The sequence below is a fragment of the Balaenoptera physalus genome (assembly GCF_965194825.1).
Source record: "Balaenoptera physalus genome assembly, chromosome: 4".
In the NCBI taxonomy this organism is placed as follows: Eukaryota; Metazoa; Chordata; class Mammalia; order Artiodactyla; family Balaenopteridae; genus Balaenoptera; species Balaenoptera physalus.
The window spans coordinates 146,660,047-146,679,254 of NC_138891.1; the positions used below are offsets into that span (position 1 = coordinate 146,660,047).

At 48.2% G+C, this 19,208-nt stretch overlaps 1 protein-coding gene across 22 annotated transcripts in view; it reads left to right on the forward strand.

The window, feature by feature from the left end:
* The window catches only part of DIP2A (disco interacting protein 2 homolog A), a 92,547-nt gene that overhangs the window by 7,953 nt on the left and 65,386 nt on the right, over positions 1-19,208 (forward strand). For 16 of the 22 annotated variants that reach the window (XR_014263417.1, XR_014263418.1, XR_014263419.1 and 13 more), the window contains exons 2-5: positions 8,122-8,193; positions 13,388-13,507; positions 17,699-17,818; positions 18,935-19,162. Coding sequence is in view for 12 of the 22 variants with exons in the window: in XM_082461085.1 (XP_082317211.1) it covers positions 8,122-8,193; positions 13,388-13,507; positions 17,699-17,818; positions 18,935-19,162 (540 nt within the window). In the remaining 10 variants the exon portion in view is untranslated. Of the gene's footprint in view, positions 1-8,121; positions 8,194-13,387; positions 13,508-17,698; positions 17,819-18,934; positions 19,163-19,208 lie in introns of those variants that run through there. The other 6 variants (XM_082461098.1, XM_082461099.1, XM_082461094.1 and 3 more) reach the window with 5 other exon arrangements.

Genomic DNA, 19,208 nt, shown 5'->3' on the forward strand with positions numbered 1-19,208 from the left:
TGTCCCGTGTGTGTGTGTGTGTGTGTGTGTGTGTGCGCGGAGCAGAGGGGGGTGAGCAGGGGCTGGACGAGATTCCCCAGGGCCCCTCGTGCCTCCGCAGGATCAGTGTTAATCCTGGGGGTGGGGCTCCGTGGAGGAGGGCCGTGGTCTGACAGGTGCCTCGTGCCGGGTCTCTGTCCCCGCAATGAACTGGTTGCCTAGGATGTGGCTGAAGGCAGAGAGTGGGGTGGTGAGTGAGGGTGGGGACACCAGCCAGTCTGCTCCATCGTTCCGCTGTGTTGGGATGACTGGGAGGGGCGCACCTGTTACCCTGTGCAGTAAATGCTTCCCGCGTGACATATGGACCAGGACGCGGGATGGAGAGGTGAGGGTCCTGTCTCCCCCTCGGCAGTTGCAGCACCTGGGAGAGAGTGACTGCCGTCCTGCTCGGCACTGGCCGGTCTGGCCAGGCCCCTTCCTCGGCTGGCGGGCAGGAAGGAGCGGGTGTGTCGGGGCACAGTGCCCTTCTGGGGGCAGCTGCCTGGCGCAGGCCTCAGCCCGGGCGTGTGGGTCGGGGTCGTGCACTCGTGGCAGCCTCTGTGGTCATTCAGTTCCCTGCCCTCCTTTGACCTTCAGTCTCGCAAAGTGAGATCAGTATACATTCAGGACAGAGTCTGGAAAGAGACCGGGGCGGGGGCACTGGTCTGCTGGGGTGAAGAGTCCTCGTGGAGCGGGAGCCGGGGGTGGAGTCCCTGCCTGCTGATGCGGCCCGCAGCCCCATGGGGCGTCCCCGCAGCTGTCATTGTCGGGCTCCAGGGTGAGTGCTCCGTCCTTGTAGTTGGAAAGTCCCAGAGGCTTGTAATTTTGAAGACACATCTCTCTTTGATCTTTTAACTGACATGATATGCACCATTTATTTAATATAAAATGAACGCCTACAAAGCATTTAGTCACTCTGCGATGACATGCCCGAGGAAAGGGGGGGAAGGAAGCAGGGCGGTGGGAGTGGGAAACATACTGCTGGTACATCCTTAAGACGGACTCTTCCTGTAGCATTTTGTTTGCAGTGAGCTTGCTTCTGAGTGAGACCAGCATAATCCTTGTGGATCAGTCTTTATACCCTTAAGTTATCTAACATTTCTGGTGTTGTACTTTCGTATTAAAATGACTAGGAAGTTATGTACTATTTGGCAAAGAAAAACCTCTGTGGTCAGGGACGGAAACATCTAAAAATTGTTACCTCTGTCATCTGTTGATGAAGAATCTTTTGGAGTGATGCCCCCCAAGGGCTCCCTTCCCACTTTTCACACAGGAAATGAATGGCCTGTGTTTTGAGAGTTCCTGGATTCTTGGGGCAGCACTTCAAGTAGTCGCTGGGGGACAGTGGTCATGTAGGGGTTTCCATTCAGACTTGGCTTTGTGTCACTCAGCCGTAAGGAGAGAATAGAGATCCTGTTCCTTCAGTCTACACTGGCTATGCGTGATTTAAGATTACCATTTTGGAAACAGAAAGAACTTTTATTCCCTTTCAGACTTCAGAAATTTTCTACAGGGTCTTTGGTAGAGAACCTTTAAACTGAGTATCTGAAACGTCAAAAGGCATGCTTATGCTTGTTGAAAACAGGCAACTCAAAAGAGCATGTCCTAGTAAGTTCCTCCATAACTCATGGGTTTGTGTCTTTAGGTTACTTCTAAAGATGAAGGAGGCTAAGGATTAGCCTTTTCAGGAAACAGCTAGAACACTAAAACTAGGATCGTTTTGAAATGAAGGTCATAGAAATGTTATAGAAATAGAGATTCTTATCTCATCGTCAGATAATCTTGGTGCTATGGACTGAACTGTATCCCCCAAAATTCATATGTTGAAGCCCTAACCCCCAGTGTGACTATATTTCTTTAAGGAGGTGATTAAGGTTAAATGAGGTCCTAAAGGTGGGTCCCTAATCCCGTAGGAGCGGTGTCCTTATAAGAGAGAGAGAGAGACACGCACACACAGAGGAAAGACTACGTGAGGACCCAGGTGGGCGGTTGTCTGCACACGAAGAGAGAGGCCGCAGGAGGGACCAGCCCTGCTGCGACACTTGGATCTCAGACGTCCAGCCTCCAGAACGGTTGTTTAGAACTCCCAGCCTGTGGCATTTCGGTATACCAGCCCGAGCAGACCAAGACCCTCAGCGTGTCATCCTGTCTTTCAGCAGCCTTCAGCAGACTGAGTAAAAAGGCTCATGACCTAGTGGGGCTGACAGACACGTGAACCGGCAGCATGGTGAAGTGTGTGCAGGACCCAGTCGGCGCTACAGGGGATTGATGGTCAGGACCAGGCGAGCAGGAAAGAAAGTTTCTTCCGGCTTTGCTTTGAAGGCACGTGTGAGGAGGATGGAGCAGAGGAACACGGAAGAACGTGCTGGACAAAAGGAGGATGAGCCAGGGCTGAGTGGGCTGGGCGTCCAGACAGCGTCCCCCGGCCGGTGGCGGGAGAGCAGGTTGGAAGCACGGGGCTCGCTCACGGGAGGATTTATGCGTGCCAGAGAGGAATTTGGACCGGACTCGGGAGTCTAGACCAGTGTTGGAACAAAGTCACATGCTGCCTACAGCCCGGTGGGTGTTGTGGGTGTGAGGTGGCAGGCACAGTAGAACTTTCTGTGGTGGTGGAAATGTTTTGTGCTGTCCGGTGTGGTAGCCACTGGCCACATGTGGCATTAAGCACTTGAAATGTGGCTAGTGGGCCTGGGGAACTAAATAGTCATTTAATTTACTTTTAATTAATGAAAATTTAAGTAGCCACATATGGCTAGCGGCTGTTGTATTGGACAACACAGCAAAGTGTATGGTCTGCTAAAGGCGTTGTATTAAAATAGAGTAATGCCATCAACGTATACCTTATGCAGTCTTCTACCTCAGCTCTCAGCAGTGGGGAGAAGATTAAAATGAGTGTGTGCATTCAAGAACCCACAAAATCTTGAAAAGAGAGATGGCCAATTTTCTGTTTTTAAAGAAGCGCTAAGGGAGTGGTTACCCTTGGGTGCTTTATTTTAAGCAGGTCTTCCTTAACAAATGATGGAGCCGGCAGGGTTTTAAGGCATTAAGCAGCAATTGAAATATTCCTGTGTGATCTCTGTCTGTCTCTCTTTACTTCTCTCTCAGATTTAGAATGATTTTTCTGGTGGCGTGCAGAGAGTGGTTTGGATGAGTGTGACGTTGGGCGCAGAAACGTTGAAGAGTGTGCTGCCGTGCTCCAGGGCAGGAGGTGCTCCAGGGCGGGAGGTGCTCCAGGGCGGGAGGTGCTCCAGGGTGGGAGGTGCTCCAGGGCGGGAGGTGCTCCAGGGCGGGAGGTGCTCCAGGGCAGGAGGCCATGCCGGCCTGGGTGGAGGCGGAGCCAGTGGGCTGGGGAGAACGCTCTGAAATAGAAGCAGCAGCCTTGGTGTGAAGAGGTGCACGTCGGAGGATGACTCCCGAGTTTCTGAAATGAATGCCGGGGAGGTGATGGGTCTCTTCATTGAAGATGTGGGACAGAAAGAACACGTCTGCTTCACACCTGTTGAGTGTGAGGCGCCTCTGGGAGATCCGAGGGATGGTGTCCAGGGAACATTTGGATGTGTAGGACTGGCACTTTCTAGAAAGGGCTAGTCTGGATGTAGAAATTTGGAAGTCATTGGTATAACAATTGACCCATATGGAGAACTGAAAAATGCAAAGAAGGCCTAGGACAAACCCTCGAGGAACTCAAACCCCAGAGGGAAAGGCAGAGCGAGGAGACCACAGGGGAGACTGAAGAAGGAAGGCAGCACAGCAGGAGCAGAAGCAGGGGTGTGGGCCTCTGTGCCCTCAGGCTGGAGAGGGTTTCAAGCCAGGGAGCATTTACTTGGGGCGGAGGATTTTCTAGGTCAATATGCGTGACCAGTCATCAGGTGAAGATGACTCTCCTTCCCCAGATGTCACGGAAATGGTAGCGGTTTTAAAAATTGAAAGGAAATTGACAGCAGTCTAGATTCTGGAAAGTCAGAAAGGTTGGTCGGCACAGTGAGCAAGGTTGGGGCGGGAGAGGGGAGGCAGGACTGAGGCGGGGGAGCCACTGTGCTGGGGAGGAGAGGGTGCCTTTTCCGCTGGTTTCCAGAGTCTGCCACGCCACTCCATTGGGAGGAAGGGGTGCCCAGAGGGCAGGCCCGCCTCTGCCTCAGCAGCACAGTTTCTCACTCACATTCCTCAAAAGAGTTCGAGCGGAAGCTGTGCAGCTGAAAAGTTGGGAGACCCTGGAGGGGATGCTATTGAAGTTCTCCTTTCAGCTGCAGGAGTGTTCTGCATCTGGTCACGAGCATCCAGTGTGAATCATACCATGGTGTGGTTTCATCTCACCAAGGGATGTTTGAAAGCAACCTGCACGTGGCTGTTTATCGGGGCTTTATTCATAATTGCCCAAACTTGGGAGCAACCAAGATGGATGTCCTTCAGTAGTTGAATGGATAAATAAACTGGTACATTGAGACAATGGAATATTATTTAGCACTAAAAAGAAATGAGTTCTCAAGCCAAGAAAAGGCACGGAACAATCTTAAATGCACGTTACTCAGTGAAAGAAATCAATCTGAAAAGGCTACTGATTCCAACTATTCTGGAAAACTATGGAGACAGTAAAAAAGATCAGTGGTTGCCAGGGGTTCAGGGGTTCAGGGGGTGGCGAGAGGGATGAATAGGCAGCGCACAGAGGATTTTTAGGGCCGTGAAGTACTCTGTGTGGTAGCGTAATGATAGATGCATGTCATTATACGGTGGTCCAAGCCCATGGAATGTGTGACAGCAAGAGTGAGCCCTGTGGGCTTTGGGTGGCGATGACATGTCAGTGTAGCTCATTGTCTGTGACGCATGCGCCACTCTGGCGGCAGATGGTGATACTGGGAGAGGCTGTGCATGTGCGGGGCAGGGGATGGATGGGAACTCTCTGTGCCTTGCCCTCAATTTTGCTTGTGACCCTTAAACTGCTCTAAAAAAAGTAAAATAAAGCAAAAGAGAGAAGGAAAAAAAAAATCTGGAAAATAAATCTACAAGCCCAGATGATTTCACTGACAAAATTTATCAAACATTTAAAAAAGAAATAACACCAATTTTACATAGTCTGTCTCACGTATATTTTAACTTTTAATTTTGGAATAATTTTAATCTCATAAAAAATTGCAAAAATAGTACATAGAATTCATTCAGTTTCCCACAATAACATCTTATATAGCCATAGTACATTATCAAACCATATTCCATATATTCTTAATTACGAAAGATTATATGATTATTGTGTTAAAAGATTTAACGAGTTCAAAAGTGCATGAAGTAAAAAGCGAAATCTAACACCCACCCCAAGCCAAATAAATAAATCACTTCCTAGGGGTAACCACTACTAATAATTTGTTGGGTACCCCTCCAGACATTTTGTGCACATACAGAAATATATATACCTACATGCATGTGAATATAGTTTTATTTATTTATTTTTATCAGAATTACATCATTTTGTATGTACATTGTTTTTCAGCTTGCTGTTTTTACTCAGTAGGATATCATGAAGCCCGTGTAAGTGATACCCACCCCTTCCCCACCCCCCCACCCCAAGTACCAGAGTATTTTTTAGGACTCACAGTATCCTGTAGTAGTGATGTATGGCAGCACATTCACTTCTTCCTACTTGTTTTCATGGACAGTTAGGTTTTCTCACATACTTTGTTGTTACATGTAATGTGCACCGCCTGTCCTCGTTCCCGTGACCTTAAGGAGTTGTTGAGTGCCTTCGAGAATAGGTCTTTAGAAATTGTGTTGCTGAGGTAGAGACATGATGATAGCATTCGGGGTTTTGCCTTTATAGTCCGAAGTGAATTTGGTCTGTGGCCGTGGAGGTCAGCCCGAGCCACACGTGGTGCCCCTGCCTGGAGCACTAGTGGGAACAGCTGCCCATAGGCCGCCAGAGAGGCACCTTCTGCAGGTGGCCTGATGTGTTTCCAGAACTGCCCTGGGGCCTGGGTGCCCACCCAGGGGAGACCTCCTCTGTGTCTGGGATTCCCTCTGGCTGGCGGCCAGGGTCTCCCGGTTCTGTGCCGCAGGCTGAGGAGCTTGGTCTGCTGTCTGTCTCTTTAGTGTTTACCGAACCTGGGGTCAGAAACCTTGGATGTGAGTCCCTTTATTAGTTCATTAGTTTTGCCCTGGAGTCTGTTTTGGATTCCATTTTGCTGTCTGTGGCCGGAAGCTTCGCATTCAGAGGCGTGTCAGGTTGGTGTCTACATTGGATACTTGAAAACATGCTAACTGGTTACACGTGAAAATGTGTAGCTGGTTATATTCAGTTGGTTTGGACAGCTTTCAGGATATGAGCCCCAAACTGGGAGTTAGCACGTTTCCTTTCTGAATGCTCCTTGGTACCTTCACCATGTAAGCATTCATTTGAAATGAGAACATGAGAAGAAACTGTTTCTAGGAAATGAGTACTTAATTTTAAAATATCCTGAGATTGGAATTGACGTATACACACTACCGTATATGAAATAGATAATAAGAACCTACCGTATACCACAGGAAACCTTATTCAATACTCTGTAATGACCTATATGGAAATAGAATCTAAAAAAGAGTGGATATACGTATATGTGTAACTGATTCTCTTTGCTGTACAGCAGAAACTAACACAACATTATAAATAACTATACTCCAATAAAAATTAATTTTAAAAAAATTGAAAAAAAAATCCTGCAAAATCCAATGCTCTGCTTTAAAATGAGGATTTATCTGTTTTAGTTTAGTGTTGCAATATTGTTTTCATTTAAATTTGTCTTAATTACATATTTTCATATGTTCTGGAGGAAACAATTTTTTTAGTAGATATTGTTGAAAAAAACACATGTGCTTTAAATTTGTTCACAAAACAAATGAGTTGCAACTCAATAAGCAAAATCATGCAATCGTATCCTGGATCCAGTCAGGGTCTGTGAGCGTCCAGTGAGTGTAAGACGAGGACAGCGCAGCCCACGGGCCACTGCAGTCAGCAGTGGATTGATTAGGTGTACTCCTTACGTCACAGGTCGGGTGATGAGAAAGACGAAGTGCTTAGTGGAGAATGGACAACAGAGTGAGATTTATTATCTGGTGTCATTCAGGCAAAGTAAAAATACACGGACACAAGGCAGGATATGGTCTGCAGAACGTATTCAAATTAAAAGGCCCACAGGGCAGTAGACTAGTTTTGGGTGGGGTTGGTGGGGGGTCAGGTGCGGACCAGGGCCGAGTCCAAGGGTGTCGGTGGCAACCGGGAGCAGCTCCGTGGGCGCCCGACTGGGTGCGCAGTCCGCAAAGCGGAGGCTCTGTGCACTGGCCTCACCACTTTGCCTGTTTGTTTGGGGTGGGTGGGCGGGTGGCAGGGGCAGGAGGGGCGCGGAGGGGGTGCCAGGAGGGCTTGCAGAGCACTGGAAGATTTCTGTTGAAGACCGCTCACCCAAAGTGCAAGATACTAGTGGACACTGTAATACCTGCTTCTGGTCGAAATAAAGTCTCCCAAACATGCTGGATCTGCCTGAGCACTCCGAGTCGTCCAGGAAACCAGCTGGTGTGCTTAGACTGAGAAGTGTTTCCCTGCAGACACATTTCCTGCCCCGTCTCTGGGTAGGTTAATTCATTTTTAGGCTGTTCTTCTGTATGTCCTATTCCCCGAGTGCTGGCCCAGGGACACCCCGTGGCCTGCGAGGGTTGGTTTCCTGTGGGTCCCTTCCACCAGTACTTCCACAGTTTGAACCTGCACAGAGTCACCTGGGGATCTTGGTAAAATGCAGATTCAGATTCTGTCAGTCTGGGGTGTGGCCTCGGAGTCTGCAGTTCTGACTCTTTTCCAGAGTGTCATGTGGCTGGAATAATTCAGCATGTAGCCTTTTGAGTCTGGCTTCTGTCACTTAGCAATATGCGTGTGAGATCCACCCAGATTGTTGTCTATCAATAGCTTGTTCCTTTTTACTGCTGAGAAGCGTTCCATTGTGTGGATGCATCATGCTTTCTTTATCCAATCACCAGTTGAAGGACCTAAGTGTTTCCAGTTTTTCCATTATGAATGAATTTTTAATTAAAAAATTTTGGGAACCTCAGAAGAAATGTAATTCTATTTTTCCATTGTTGTTTTAGGTGACATCACTCAAAAAGGATATGAAAAGAAAAGGGCAAAGCTGCTTGCACGTTATGTACCACTCATTCAAGGTAAGGTCAGCACGCGTCTCATCAAACTGTTTTAAAATTTGGTTTTAGAGCTTGACATTGGTAGTTTCATATTTTATTGAGAAGGTCTGGGCAAATAACGTGTCTACTATTAAATTATAAAATCCAAAGGCATAGAGTATAATTTATATCTCTGGTTTGGTATAGATTTCATTCCCAAATAGGATTTCTTTTATATTTATGATCATAGACCATGATTATTTTTATGATTTTAGTAAGGAATATTTCCTTACTTAGGTTTGGAACAAATATTATAAAGATGTCAGTTCTTCCCACCTTAGATTGATCTGTAGAGTGCACATTCAGTGTTTCAACAGAGTTTTTGGGGGTGGAATTTAACAAGCTAATTTTAAAATTTTTATACAAGTTTGGGACTTCCCTGGCAGGCCGGTGGTTAAGACTCTGCCCTTCCACTCCAGGGGGCACGGGTTCGATCCCTGGTCAGGGAGGTAAGACTCCATGTGCCGTATGCGACACAGCCAAAAAAAAAGAAAAGTTAAAAAAAAAAATGTATATACAAGTTTAAAGGGCCAAGGGATTCAAAATATGATAAAAAAAGAAGAATGAGGTGGGAGGATTTGCTGATTAGGATACGAAGAGTTAATATCAAGCTGTCGTCATTAAGACAGCCTGGTTTGGCACAAGGGAAGACAGCTAGATTAGCAGAGCAGAACATGGGCCCAGACAGACACGCACCGCTGTGGAGACCAGGCTTATGGTGGAGGTGGTGTTGCCGCTCCCGGTGCTGGCACAGTTCCGTAAGACACAGAAACCAGCTCCACAGAAACCAGATGTTAAGGGCCTAAATGATAAAGGCAAAAATTATAGCACCTTTGGAAGATCATACAGGAAAGCTGTCACCGTCTCTAAATAGGAGGGATTTCTCAAGTCCCTAAAGGTACCAAAAAGCAGCAACTGTAAAGGAAAAAATTGGTAAATCGGGGTGTGTTAAAATTAAGAATTTTATTTTATCAAAAGTCCCCATAAAGAGATTAAGGACAAGCCACAGTGTGGGAGGAGATAATCCTAGCACAAATAACAGGAAAAGGACTAGTTTTCCGAACCTGTAAAGCAGCAGTGTCAGCAGAGCCCTTTGCGATAGTGGGAATGGTCTGTAGCTCCACTGTCCGGTACACTGACCACTTGCCACGTGTGGCTCCTGAGCACTTGAAGTGTGGTGGTGTGACTGAGAGACTGAATTTTTTATTTAATTTTAATTAATTTAAACTTTAAATAGCCAGAAGGTCCCCCAACATGATTTTTTAAAAAGCCCAGTAGGAAATTGGGCTAAAGACTTGAGTAAGTATTTTATTGGAGGAAACCCTAATAGCCAGCAAGCAAACGAAAAGATACTTACCTAAGCCTGGTAGCAGTCAGAGAGATGCACGTTAAACCATGACCCACCTTGGGTTGTTGGAGAGGATTCAGACGGGCGTGCACAGCTCGTGGGACCTGGCAGAGTTGCAGAGGTGCAGAGGCAGCGGCAGCTCTCCTTCAGGGACACGCATGCCCTGGAGAAGCTCTGGGTGCCTGCACCCTGGCCTTGTTCCGTGCACAAGAGTGTTCATTGTTTTCCCTCAACTGCCAAGTGCTCAAACGTCCATCAGCAGGACGCATACGTGTGTCAGCAAGGATGAGTCTCATAAACGTAACGGGGAGTGAAAAAACGATTACATGGGAATATAGCCTGTAAAACTGAAAAACCCACCAAACTGCCACTTCTTAACCTTTTTGTAGCTGGTAAAGAAAGAAGGGGAGGGAAGTGGTCTTCCCTGAAGTGAGCGTGGCGTTTCCGTGTGTGTGGAGTGAGATTGGAGGGGCCACGAGGAGCTCTAAGGCACATGAGTGTTTATTTCTTAACTGCTGCAGTTGTTACACTGAGTTTTTTTTTTTTTTTTTTTTTTTTTTTTTTTAATTTTTTATTTATTTATTTATTTATTTATTTATGGCTGTGTTGGGTCTCTGTTTCTGTGCGAGGGCCCTCTCCAGTTGCGGCAAGCGGGGGCCACTCCTCATCGCGGTGCGCGGGCCTCTCCCCGTCGCGGCCTCTCCCGTTGCGGAGCACAGGCTCCAGACGCGCAGGCTCAGCAATTGTGGCTCACGGGCCTAGCCGCTCCGCGGCATGTGGGATCCTCCCAGACCAGGGCTCGAACCCGTGTCCCCTGCATTGGCAGGCAGACTCTCAACCACTGCGCCACCAGGGAAGCCCTGAGTTTTTTTCTGTATAATAATTTTTGAACTGAATACATGCTTTATTCTGCCTGTATCGGTATGATATATTTTACAATAAATCAGTAACAAGAAGAATACTGAGGAGGTGCTTTATGTACTGACATTCATCCATCCAAAATAAAACAAAAACAAGGAAAATTGAGTACAGTTGGAGGAAACTATTAAAAACAACATCTTGAAGCCCATTTGCCAGGCATCAACAGCAGCTGTCCAACGAGGCGTCCATGTGCCATCGTACTTCCTTTCCTCAGGGGCAGCCATGCCCGCCATGCCACTCCCAGGCCCTCCGTCGGGGTGGCCAGTGCCTGTGCAGCGTCACAGACAGACAAGGCAGGCGAGGGTTAGAGAGCACAGCATGCCATCCTTGCACAGGTGCTGTTATTTGATACCTTGAACACCTAGGTGACTCCTTACTTAGCTATTAGAATTAGTAAGAGCTTTGGTTTGATAGAAGACAAATGTGCAAGAATCAATAAGTTTTCTCTGGCAATATTTCTGTTTATAAAACAACTCACGTTTGTAATGGCAATAAACTATCAAATGTTTTTAATACATTTAGCAAGAAAGCCACAGGACCTATGTTAGGATCATGTAGTCCGTTTGAAAGAAATAACCAAGACCCTAAAATATGAAGAAATATACCAATATCCTAAATGGAAAAATTTAATATCATAAAAGTAGTAGTTTCCAAATTAATGTGTGAACAAAATGTAGTCCATTCTGAATACCAGTGACTGATTTAATTTTCCTGAAACCTGGCATTGGAAGTAATAACCTACTTGAAGGAGAAAAGTTCTGCAAGTAGCCAGTACATTTTTGGGAAGGGGCACCAGTGAGAAAGGCCTGGCCTTCATGGTGTTCAACCCGCTCGTGTGCACTTGATAGACCCAACCGGAGGGTGTTGGTGGACGGTGTGGAAGGCCCAACAGTGTAAGAGAGGGGCGTCTAGAAACGATTCAGGACAATTCAAAGGAGGGAAGATTTATTTAGTAACTGGCGCCATCCCTTTGGAGGCAACAGTGGGACACTCTTCCTCTCCACCATTAGCGAACGTTAAGCTTTAGAAGGATTAAAGCTCTAAATATGTTTGTAATTATAAAATACTACAAAACTCCGGAGAACATTTGAATAACCTTTGAGTGGGGGTTACAAGATAGGAGACCTGGAAGAAAAACAGGTTATGATTGTCTCCCTAGAAATGAAAACACTGCAGAGTGATTGCGACCAGCCAGCCGTGGCCTGGGGGGCGAGCACAGGCCAGGGTGGTGCCTCCAGCTGACCCGGGCTTTCTGCAGGTCACTTGTGGGGGGCTCCTTAGCTGGATAGAATTAACAGAAATTCAAAGAAGAGGACATACGGATGGGCAATAAACAGTAAAGTATGTTCAACCTCACTAGCAGATACGGGAATGCAAATTAGTGAACCATTTTTCTCCTGTCAGATTGGCAAGATTCTAAACCTTATAACATCCATCGCTGACAAAGATGTGGGGAAATGGCACATTGTGGGAGTGCGAATTGCTGTGACCTTTCTGAGAAGTTCTCTCTTGATACGTGTTAAAAATATACCTACTGTTTTATCCAGTGATTTCCCACTGGGCTTTATATCTTCGTTGAATAAATGAATCGATCTCAATAAAAGCACTGTATTTTGGAATAAAAGTGTAAGGATGTCCGTATGCATGTATGTCACTTAGCAGCATGCCTGATTATAGTCTGTAACACGTAAGATTCTGTGTTCTCTGTTACGGACTCTAAAGAAATTTTATCCAGTCACAAGAAACAAAAAGCCAGAAGCAGTGCTGACCAGTATTGCTGTATGTCGCATATGTGTATGTGTGTATATGTTCACACTTTGAAGAGCTGAACATGGATTTCCAGGGGCTCTCGCTGTCCTCTCGTGCTGCGTAACTAACACCCCAAACCCGGTAGGTAAAACAACAGCAAGAGCAGCGTTTTGCGCCCAAACCTGCGGGTTGGCCAGGCTCGGAGGGCAGCTCCTCCCTGTCTGCGGAGCCAGAGCTGGTGTCCTGGGGGCTCCGCAGTCACAGGGGTGGCGTCAGTGCCGGGAGGTTTGGGCAGCCGAGCGTGGAGCCCCCGTGGCCCCCGTCCCCTCTGTCCTCTCTGTGTGTCGTCAAAGAGAGCTGGGGGCCGGGTGGCCTTTCATGAGCAGCATTGGAGGTCAGGACCCACCCGGGCCCAAGTGGGGATAGGCTACTGCTTTTCGGGCAGTGATAAGGGCTGGGGGCCCTGGAGGCGATTTTTCTGAGATGTCTTGAAACAAAGGCTAAAACATTGAACAGATTATTGTGATGAAGTCCAGCTGAAGGCTTCTCTTTGCGTTCTTCTCAGATGCCAGCAAGCCAGGGCTCGGGCCGCACCGGCTGCACGCTCGTGCGCCACGCCTTTCCGCGGCACGTGGCGTCCGAGCGCCCGGGTGTTGGGGCTGTGGGCGTGAGAGCCCGGGGGGCTGCAACGGGGCGTGGAGAGCCGGCCGGCCGCCCGTCGGGGTTGGTCGGCACCCGTCTTCATCCCTGTGTCTGAGGGCGGCTGGCGACACCCGCAGTGATGGCTTTGTGGGCTGTTTCCCACTGGGCTTGCTGACGCCAGGGACACTGAGGGGGAGGGAGAGCTGTCCCAAGAGAGCTGGCCCCGCGCCTGCACGCGTGCCCAGCTCGGGGCCCAGGACGGCTGGGTGCCGGTGGGCGGTGAGGCCGCGGGGCTGCGCTGGGCTGTGAGCAGCGGGGCTGGAAGCAGACCTTGACGTCTCCGCCCTGACCTCCAAGTTCAGGGTCTTCTGGCGTTGGGGCCGCCACAGCGTGCGTGGTCGCGCAGCGGGTGCTGTGCAGCAGCGGACGGGAAGCGGGGGCTGTTTTATGTGGGTTTTTCCATGACTGGAAAAGCAAATTGTTCACACCAGGTGCTCCTGTAAAACTGTGTTTCAGGAGTAGATCCATCCCTACAAGCGGAGACTAGGATCCCCGGGCCCTCACCAGCCACGGCCCCCGCGCCCAGACAGCAGAAGCCGAGGCCCAGCCACGCCCGGGACGAGCGCTTCAGGTCAGGTAGGGACCAGAGGCCTGCAGGCCTCTGCTCGGACACCGCGTCTCCGCTGAGGAAATTGTTTTCTTTCTTTCTTTTTTTTTTAACTTTTTATTTTATATTGGGGTATAGCCGATTAACGATGTTGTGATAGTTTCAGGTGCACGGCGAAGCGACTCAGCTGTACATATACATACGTGTATCCATTCTCCCCCAAACTCCCCTCCCATTCGGAAATTATTTTCACTTGAACCATAACTTACCACATCATATTTTTCAAGAAAAAAATAAAACTTCCACATAAGACAGTATGTTTTTTTTTGTTTTTTTTTTTTAAGAAATTCACGTTCTTTTATTTATTTATTTATGACTGTGTTGAGTCTTCGTTTCTGTGCGAGGGCTTTCTCTAGTTGCGGCAAGTGGGGACTACTCTTCATCGTGGTGCGCGGGCCTCTCACCATCGTGGCCTCTCTTGTTGCGGAGCACAGGCTCCAGACGCGCAGGCTCAGTAATTGTGGCTCACGGGCCCAGTTGCTCCGTGGCATGTGGGATCTTCCCAGACCAGGGCTTGAACCCGTGTCCCCTGCATTGGCAGGCAGATTCTCAACCACTGCGCCACCAGGGAAGCCCGTCAGTATGTTTTAATGTAGCCTGGAGTGTAAGTGTTCTCTTCTTAGGGGATGCTTATAGACATCTCAGGAGAAAGCTAAATCTTCCTTCCCCCATTAGAATAATTTCTGTAAATGTTTGTGTCCATTTTCCTACCTAGATCTTTGGGGTTGGTATTGGTGGATTTGTGCATCAGGGACCGCTTTACTACTGTAGGATCACCAGAGGTCCCCTTCCTGTCCCTGCCTGTCCTCATCTCCCTGCTCCCTGTCCCCCCCCCCCGCCATTTCCGTGTAACTGACGTTGATGACCTGCTTTCTGCCCTTGTGAACTGTATCTGGTTCTCATTCTTTACTTTCTGAAAACAAGACCTTTATCATTAATGTGCTTTGCTCATATTTTCCCCAAGGCTTTGTCTTCTCTTTGAACTCTCTTACAGTGGCTTTTGTAGCAGAAGTTTTTCATTTTAATGAAGTCCAGCTTATCAGTTCCTTTTCATGAATAGTGCTTTTGTTCTCGCACCTAAGAAATCTTTGCCAAACCCAAGGTCACAAAGATTCTTACCTGGGTTTTCTTCTAAAAGTTTTATAGTTTTAGGTTTTTGTTTTTTTTTAAACTATTTCAGTGGAGGTAAGGCATTTTTCTCTTTTTTTAAAAAAATTATTTATTTATTTATTTATTTTATTTATGGCTGTGTTGGGTCTTCGTTTCTGTGCGAGGGCTTTCTCCAGTTGCGGCAAGCGGGGGCCACTCTTCATCGCGGTGCGCGGGCCTCTCATTATCGCGGCCTCTCATTATCGCGGCCTCTCTTGTTACGGAGCACAGGCTCCAGACGCGCAGGCTCAGTAATTGTGGCTCACAGGCCTAGTTGCTCCGCGGCATGTGGGATCTTCCCAGACCAGGGCTCGAACCCGTGTCCCCTGCATTGGCAGGCAGACTCTCAACCACTGCGCCACCAGGGAAGCCCTAGTTTTAGGTTTTACCTTTAGGTCTGTGATTTAGATTTTAGTTAATTTTAGTATGATTCAAGGTATGGCACACAGCTTACTTTTTTGCATGTGGTAATCCCGTTGTCCCCGATGCCCTTGCTCCTTTGTCTAAAAGCGGTCGCGCGCATGTGTGACTCTCTTTCTGGACTCTGTCCTATTCTGTTGATGTATTCGTCTGTTGGTATGGCAGAGCCAGCTCTCTTAATGATTGTAGCTTAACAATCATTGTTCACATCAGTAGTGTTATTCCTCCAAGTTTATTCCTTACAGTTGTTCCCTTGTATATACTGTGCCTTTTTTCCCTCTGGTACCTTTAAGATTTTTCTCTTTGTCACTGGTTTTGAGTGACTTGATTATGAGGTACCTTGGTGTAGTTTTCTTTGTTTTTTTGTGCTTGGGGTTTGTTGAGCTTCTTGGATCTATTGCTTTATACCCTGTAATGTTGACATTGTCTAGATTTTTAGTTGTTGGTTGTCTTATCTGTACTTAGGTTTTTGTTTGTTTCTAAGGCGGCAGTAACGTTTAAGGTGTGTGCTCACAGTCACAGCCAGGTCTCTTGCAGGGGCTCCTAGGTTTGTCTCTCTCCTGAGCACTGTCTTTCATGAGTGTTTTCGGTTGTATGTCTGGGAGTATTTTTATTAGACCCTCAAGTTTAAATGATACTTTGGCTGGATATTAAATTCTAGGTTCAACACTCGTTTCTTCAGCTGTGTTGCCTTCTTGCACCTGGTGGTTACTATTGAGTAAAGTCAGTCTGTTTCCTTATCCTTCAAGATTATTTGCTCTTTCTCTCTGGAAGCTTTTAGGATTGACTGGCTGTCTTTGATATTTGTAAATTTTATTTTAATACGCCTAGGTGTGAATTTTTCATCTTTCCTGATAGTACCCTATGAGCCATTTTACTATAAGGTTTCTAAATGCTTTAAAAACATTTTGTTGGGGAAAATTTGAACACGTACGAAAGTGGACTTGGTGGTGTGATGAGCCCCAGACTCGTCCAGGCCCCGCAGTTCCTGCCATGCTCAGGCTCAGTCTTGGCTTCTTCGTCAACCCCCTGCTTCCTCCCTTCCCATGTGATTGTGAAGCACATCTCAGAGATCATGTTATTTCATTTAGAGGTCATAATATTCTTGGCTTCTGTATCTGGAAAGAACGCATGTATCTCTAAAAGATAATGCCGTTGTCACAAAATAATTAACAATAATTCCTTAGTGTCAAATACCCAAATGTTCCTATGGTTTGGAAAAAAAACAGTTTATTTGGACCCAGGATCCGAATGTGGTGCACATATCTCAGGTGGCTGATGTGTGTTTCCACCTTCGATAACTCGGTCTTGGGGCCTGGGCTGTGGTCCGGTGGCTCCATGGCTCCATGGCTCCAGCAGGTCACTTAGGGTTCTGTGTTCTCTCACCAAGAGGCACTGCAGGCCTGAGTCTCTCTCCTCCTTGGGATGCTGGCAGACCCATTTGTTCATTAGGGTGGCAAAATGGCTGGACTGCTTCTATGGAGAGAAACTTGTGCTCGCTCGCCACAAGGCACAGGAGAGCCTGGAGAAACGCTGAATTCTTTCCATCTGTTTACTCTTTTTAAAATAATGGGTTAGGTCACCGGCATCCTCCAAAGGCAGCCAATTACTTTTGCTTCCTCTCTTCCTTCCTTTCTTTTCTTTTATCTTGTTTTTCAGCATTGTAGTTGATATTCAGTCCTTCTAGCATTTACCCTTGGTGATGTTCCAACTGCCCCATCTTTATGAGCCTTTGGGAGCGTCTCCACATCGGCTCCGGCATTTGGGTCACTGGGCCATGTACTTGTTGGCTGTTAGGATGCGGTGCTCCAGGCTCCCCTGTGTGCTCCCTGCCCCCACCCTAGAATCCACCGTGTCTCAGGGTGCTTGCGGTGAGGATGGTGCTTTAAGACCACAGGCTGGGTGGCAGGGATGCTTGTTGCTATCGGGCTTGTCATCATTCCTAGACATTCTTAGGGACAGAGGTAAGACATACTGTTTAAAGCTAAAATGCCACGTGTGTTCACGCTGATAATTTCCACTCAGATTCAGGACTGCAGGGTTTTCCCTCACTTCTTTGGTCTCTGTGTCTCTTCTTTCCCTTACGAGTGTCTTGGTTTCCAGGGAGGGGCGATGGAGTGAGGCCATCAGGCCCCTCTTTGCTTGCTCTCTCACACTTGACCACAAGTGTGGCAGTGTGGCGGGGCCCCCATGACCACCGGCAGCAAGACTGCAGGAGAGCCTGCGTTCCCTGTGCGGTTCTGCCGTCCTGGGGCTTGTCTGGGGCAGCAGCTTGACGGTCTGACCACAGGGCTTTAGCGCCACTTGGAGTGGTTTGTGCCACAGTCAGAGCACATTAGGTTCATGTTTCATTTTATTTTCAGTTTTGGGGATTTCTTCTTTTTGATTTAAATCTGAAAATATTTCCAAAGTCAAATCTACAAGCCGAGAAATATTTATGGAAATCTAGGACCAATGTGTGGGACCCACGTGTAGGCCGAGTTTGTGTTCCTTTTACACTCAGTGAAAACAAATAAAAACGTGGACCATGGTTTTGTTACTTCATAAGGAATCTAGTAACACATGTTTTTGTTGCTGTTCTTTCCGTGCAGATGTTCACACCGAGGCTGTGCAGGCAGCTTTGGCCAAATACAAAGAGAGGAAGATGCCCATGCCTTCCAAGAGGCGCTCCGTCCTCACGCACACGTCCGTGGAGGCCTACACACCCCCAGGTACTGGGCAGGGTCACGGTGGCCTGGGAGGGGTTTCCCGTTGGGGTGGCACAGCCTCCGACCATAGTGAAGAGTGTGTGTGTGTGTGGGGGGGTGGGTGTAGGCTTGCTTCCTACAGGACATCTGTGTAGATTTTAATGTTTTCACTAAGATGCAGTTTGTGTCTTTTAGTAAAGAGAGGAACCTGGAGAACGTGCTTCGTGGGATGACAGAGTTCCCTGAGTTCAGAATTCTAAAATTATTCTCATCTCATTAGCTGTTACTTGTTACGTTGTTACCAGGCCTTAAATGGGAAAGAATAAGGCTATTTGGAGGGTTTTTTATTTATTCTGCTATTGTGGTTTTGTTGTGACCATTAGAAATGAAAGCTTTTACGTGGGGTCTCTCTTCAGGATAGTTAGTATGTCTTAAGTTTCTTCGAAAACCCTGTCCAGGTGCTTGAGAGCGCGAGGCTGCTGCCGCCTGTCTGGTTATTTAAGTCATGAAACTGGCGACGCGCGTGTTTGGTTTGAAGACATGGTAAAAAACCAAACACACCAGGTCTGCAAGATAAGCGTAGTGTTTTGGTGATGCTTCCTCACTTAAAAAAGAAGTTTATGTTGTTGAAAAAAGTCTTAGAAATGGCCGTCAAATTCTTGTTTCTACTGAATATAACCATAGATACTACCCAGTTTTTAAAGAACATACTGATAACTGTGAAACCCATGATAAAATGCAGTCGTGCTGACTGGAGGAAACCAGAACTCACATCAGTTTCCTTGCCCGAGGCGGTGGTCTCAGGCAGGGGTTCTTTTCAGAGCTCAGTCACGTCCGCTGAGGGGACACAGGTGCCCTTGGGGTGGACTCCCGGGGCCCCACAGCACGCGCTGAAGCCGTCAGGCTTGGGGCTGGCTGCGCTCCGGGTGTGGCGCCCCGAGACTGAGCCCTCCGGGGGAGTCCGGGGTGAAGCCAGTTCCTGAGTTGCCCCGCGGGGCTCACATTCGGTCAGACGCAGGCCCTTCTGGACGTGCGGGCGCGGCTGTGCAGGGGCCCAGGGCACGGGCCGGCTGGGGCCGGTGGGGACTCCGCCCTGGAGGACGCCCCCCCTCATGCCTGTCCTCATTATTCTGACCACAGACACGTCGTCCGCCTCAGAAGATGAGGGCTCTTTACGGCGACCCGGGCAACTCGCCTCCGCTCCGCTCCAGAGCCATCCCAGCGTCGAGCCCTGGCTCGAGCAGGTCACTCAGGGCTCGTCCACCTCCTCCTCTGCCTCCTCCACCTCATCTCACCCGGGAGGGCAGCCTGCCGCCGCGCCCAGTGCCGCCGCCGCGCCCGCAGGCCCCGCGGCCCTCGCCCGCGTAGGTCAGTGCAGCCGCAGGGACCCCTCCAGGCAGGGGAGCCCCCGCGC